The 5,000-nt window shown below is 47.2% G+C and overlaps 2 protein-coding genes across 2 annotated transcripts in view; one reads left to right on the top strand and one right to left on the bottom strand.

The window, feature by feature from the left end:
* Positions 1 to 1,984, bottom strand: part of rpgrip1l (RPGRIP1 like) — a gene marked incomplete at its 5' end in the record, with an annotated part of 4,704 nt that extends 2,720 nt beyond the window's left edge. Inside the window, 3 exon segments of the mRNA XM_083916352.1 lie at positions 104 to 266; positions 268 to 291; positions 1,871 to 1,984. Of these exon segments, the coding sequence (XP_083772478.1) occupies positions 104 to 266; positions 268 to 291; positions 1,871 to 1,984 (301 nt within the window).
* An 887-nt stretch (positions 1,985 to 2,871) lies between these two features.
* The window catches only part of irx5b (iroquois homeobox 5b), a gene marked incomplete at both ends in the record, with an annotated part of 5,017 nt that continues 2,888 nt past the window's right edge, over positions 2,872 to 5,000 (top strand). The window contains one exon of the mRNA XM_083916351.1: positions 2,872 to 2,892. Within this exon, the coding sequence (XP_083772477.1) occupies positions 2,872 to 2,892 (21 nt within the window). The remainder of the gene's footprint in view (positions 2,893 to 5,000) is intronic.

The raw sequence follows: 5,000 nt of genomic DNA, 5'->3' as shown, positions 1-5,000 counted from the left end.
GGTATGTGGGGCGGGGCCTGTGTCTGTGGGGGCGGGGCCTGGGTCTGTGGGGCGGGGCCTGGGTCTGTGGGGCGGGGCCTGGGTCTGCGGGGCGGGGCCTCACCTTTGCTGTGGTTGTAGATGATGGTCTTGCCCTGGGGGGGTTTGGGCAGGGACAGGGGCGTCTCCTCCGTGGGCAGGTCCAGCAGAGAGTACTCCACAAACAGACGCACCACGCTGCCGTCACGGGACACACGGGACTCCGGCCTCAGGCTCAGAGACACCACCCTCCACCCGCACGCGCTCCGAGGGCTGAGGACGCAAACACAGCAGTTCATCACATTAGTAAAGATTATTATAAATATTATTATTATTAAAATCAGAAGCTGGTTCATCCAGACTCTCCTGCTCTTTATCAGCTAACGTTACATAGCAACCGACGCCACATCCATGCAGCAGAGCTAAGCTACAGGTAGCTGGCTAATGTTAGCTTCTTGCTAACATTAGCTCAGTGAAACCTTAGCTGGCTAATGTTATCTCCTTGCTAATGTTAGCTCAGTGTTTGGGAAGCTGCAGGTCTCTGATGACAGCAGCTTATGAATGAATCCAAACCTGCTGTTGTTAAAGTCTGCTGTTCTGTTCTGTTTTGTTTTGTTTTGTTTTGTTTTGTTTTGTTCTGTTTTGTTTGTGTTTACATGTTTGTGACGGTCGATGTGTTTTGGTCTGGGACTGTTTCTGATGAGCAGAGAGAATCCGGGAGCTCTTGACTCCAGAGGAACTTTGTTTTTTGCTCGTATGCAGAATAAAATCGACCTGAAGCTCCACAAAAACAAAAACACCTTCAGGAGGGAAACACGAGGCGTTCACTGACCCTCTGAGGCATTCACCGACCCTGTGAGGCGTTCACTGACCCTCTGAGGCATTCACCGACCCTCTGAGGCGTTCACTGAACCTCTGAGGCGTTCACCGACCCTGTGAGACGTTCACCGACCCTCTGAGGCGTTCACTGACCCTGTGAGGCGTTCACCGACCCTGTGAGACGTTCACCGACCCTGTGAGGCGTTCACTGACCCTGTGAGACGTTCACTGACCCTCTGAGGCGTTCACTGACCCTGTGAGGCGTTCACCGACCCTGTGAGACGTTCACCGACCCTGTGAGGCGTTCACTGACCCTGTGAGGCGTTCACTGACCCTCTGAGGCGTTCACTGACCCTGTGAGGCGTTCACCGACCCTGTGAGACGTTCACTGACCCTCTGAGGCATTCACTGACCCTGTGAGGCCTTCACTGACCCTAGGAGGCCTTCACTGACCCTCTGAGGCCTTCACTGACCCTGTGAGGCGTTCACTGACCCTCTGAGACGTTCACTGACCCTCTGAGGCGACCACTGACCCTCTGAGGCATTCACTGACCCTGTGAGGCGACCACTGACCCTAGGAGGCCTTCACTGACCCTCTGAGGCCTTCACTGACCCTGTGAGGCGTTCACTGACCCTCTGAGACGTTCACTGACCCTCTGAGGCGACCACTGACCCTCTGAGGCATTCACTGACCCTGTGAGGCGACCACTGACCCTCAGCTGCTCTCTGAGGCGTTCACTGACCCTCTGCTGCTGTCTGAGGCGTTCAATGACCCTCTGCTGCTGTCTGAGGCGTTCAATGACCCTGTGAGGCGTTCACTGACCCTCTGAGGCGTTCACTGACCCTCTGAGGCGTTCACTGACCCTCTGCTGCTGTCTGAGGCGTTCACTGACCCTCTGCTGCTGTCTGAGGCGTTCACTGACCCTCTGCTGCTGTCTGAGGCGTTCAATGACCCTGTGAGGCGTTCACTGACCCTCTGCGGCGTTCACTGACCCTCTGAGGCGTTCACTGACCCTGTGAGGCGTTCACTGACCTTCCTCCCTGCGGTGCGTCCATGAACGATGCAGTCATCGCTGTCGGACTGAGTGGATTCCCTCTGAGCCTCCTGCTCCACCTCTGGATCTGAGGAGAAGCAGACGGAGGACATTGAGCAGCGCGGAGACAAAGACTCTCCGCGGACGTCATTAACTTGTATGAACTTTAAAAACATGTAATATCGATGCGCTCACGAGGAAACCCGCGTTCTCTGCACAAACATAACGAGCTTCAGATGAGTTCCTGTAAACACACGACGGACGGACGCAGGAGCAGAAACACGGAAACAACAGCGTTCATGACGGACGTTCACTCTGGACCGGAGGGATCCGGAGGCTGCACCTGAACGCATCGATTTAAACATGAATCCTTTTCATGTTCAGCCCGTCTGCTCTGCAGGAAGAGCGGGTTTGGACTCCAGACGCTGGTGTTGCTGTAGCGTCTGGATCCACCCCCCCTCTTTGAGTCTCTGAGCTAAACCAAGATCTGAACTCCTGCCTCGTGTTTCAGGTTGTGAACGAACTGAATCCTCGACTGTGTGGTCTTGGTCCCGTCTCCAGCCCCGAGCTCACACACCAAAGGAGAACCAAACCACTTATATCAGGGGAACGTGGTCCACATGTTGCAGCAGCATGAGTGCTGTGTGTGTGTGTGTGTGTGTGTGTGTGTGTGTGTGTGTGTGTGTGGGGGGGGGGGGGGGGGGGGGGGGGGGGGGGGTAGATACAGAACAGGACTGATGATGACGGCCTTCAGGTGTTCACCACCTCCTAAACTCTATCTGATATGGATCTGTTTGCTCATGGACACCTGGGACGTGTGTGTGTGTGTGTGTGTGTGTGTGTGTGTGTGTGTGTGTGTGTGTGTGTGTGTGTGTGTGTGTGTGTGTGTGTGTGTGTGTGTGTGTGTGTGTGCAGGTCATGTATTAATCATGTCCTGGAGCTCATTATTTTGCTCACAGGTGGAAACTGTGGATATTCTGGACTGTTCCACTGCCTCGCCATGAACCACGGCGTCCCCCCTGTAAGCTCCTCGAGCTTCCTCTGGTCCCGTTCACTTTATAATAACAACCGTATCATATCAGATTATGTTTGAAGGTGCGTTTGTGAAGAAACTACACGAACTATCACTTCCTCTTCCTGTTTGAGTCACAGCGACGAGAGTCAAGCAAACATGAATCCAGCAGCTTTGGGTTTGACAGGAAGAAAGTGACGACGTCGAATATCCGGATATTTATCGTATCTTTGACTGAACATCGTGATATTTATCGTATCTTTGACTGAACATCGTGATATTTATCGTATCTTTGACTGAACATCGTGATATTTATCGTATCTTTGACTGAACATCGTGATATTTATCGTATCTTTGACTGAACATCGTGATATTTAACGTATCTTTGACTGAACATCGTGATATTTATCGTATCTTTGACTGAACATCGTGATATTTATCGTATCTTTGACTGAACATCGTGATATTTATCGTATCTTTGACTGAACATCGTGATATTTATCGTATCTTTGACTGAACATCGTGATATTTATCGTATCTTTGACTGAACATCGTGATATTTATTGTATTTTTGACTGAACATCGTGATATTTATCGCATCTTTGACTGAACATCGTGATATTTATCGTATCTTTGACTGAACATCGTGATATTTATCGCATCTTTGACTGAACATCGTGATATTTATCGTATCTTTGACTGAACATCGTGATATTTATCATTTATCAAACTGAAACAAACTGAAACAAACAGAAACAAACGGAAACAAACGGAAACAAACGGAAACAAACGGAAACAAACGGAAACAAACGGAAACAAACGGAAACAAACGAAAACAAAGAGAAACAAACGGAAACAAACGGAAACAAACGGAAACAAACGGAAACAAACGGAAACGAACGGAAACAAACGGAAACAAACGGAAACAAAGAGAAACAAACTGAAACAAACTGAAACAAACGGAAACAAACGGAAACAAACTGAAACAAACTGAAACAAACAGAAACAAACGGAAACGAACGGAAACAAACGGAAACAAACTGAAACAAACGGAAACAAACGGAAACAAACGGAAACAAACGGAAACAAACGAAAACAAAGAGAAACAAACGGAAACAGACGGAAACAAACGGAAACAAACGGAAACAAACGGAAACAAACGGAAACAAAGAGAAACAAACGGAAACAAACGGAAACAAAAGGAAACAAAGAGAAACAAACTGAAACAAACGGAAACAAACGGAAACAAACAGAAACAAACTGAAACAAACGGAAACAAACGGAAACAAACGGAAACAAACGGAAACAAAGAGAAACAAACGGAAACAAACAGAAACAAACGGAAACAAACAGAAACAAACGGAAACAAAGAGAAACAAACGGAAACAAACGGAAACAAAAGGAAACAAAGAGAAACAAACGGAAACAAACTGAAACAAACGGAAACAAACGGAAACAAACGGAAACAAACGGAAACAAACGGAAACAAACGGAAACAAACGGAAACAAACGGAAACAAACGGAAACAAACGGAAACAAACTGAAACAAACGGAAACAAACGGAAACAAACGGAAACAAACTGAAACAAACGGAAACAAACGGAAACAAACGGAAACAAACGGAAACAAACGGAAACAAACGGAAACAAACGGAAACAAAGGGAAACAAACGGAAACAAACTGAAACAAACGGAAACAAACTGAAACAAACGGAAACAAACGGAAACAAACGGAAACAAACGGAAACAAACGGAAACAAACTGAAACAAACGGAAACAAACGGAAACAAACGGAAACAAACGGAAACAAACGGAAACAAACTGAAACAAAGGGAAACAAACAGAAACAAAGAGAAACAAACGGAAACAAACGGAAACAAAGAGAAACAAACAGAAACAAACGGAAACAAACGGAAATAAACAGAAACAAACGGAAACAAACGGAAACAAACGGAAACAAACGGAAACAAACGGAAACAAACGGAAACAAAGAGAAACAAACGGAAACAAACGGAAACAAACGGAAACAAACGGAAACAAACGGAAACAAAGGGAAACAAACTGAAACAAAGAGAAACAAACGGAAACAAACGGAAACAAACGGAAACAAACGGAAAC

This window comes from Echiichthys vipera (genome assembly GCF_963691815.1).
Source record: "Echiichthys vipera genome assembly, chromosome: 7".
Taxonomy (NCBI): domain Eukaryota; kingdom Metazoa; phylum Chordata; class Actinopteri; order Perciformes; family Trachinidae; genus Echiichthys; species Echiichthys vipera.
The sequence above is the reverse complement of the archived record's forward strand: the minus strand, read 5'-3'. Positions and strand labels throughout refer to the sequence as shown.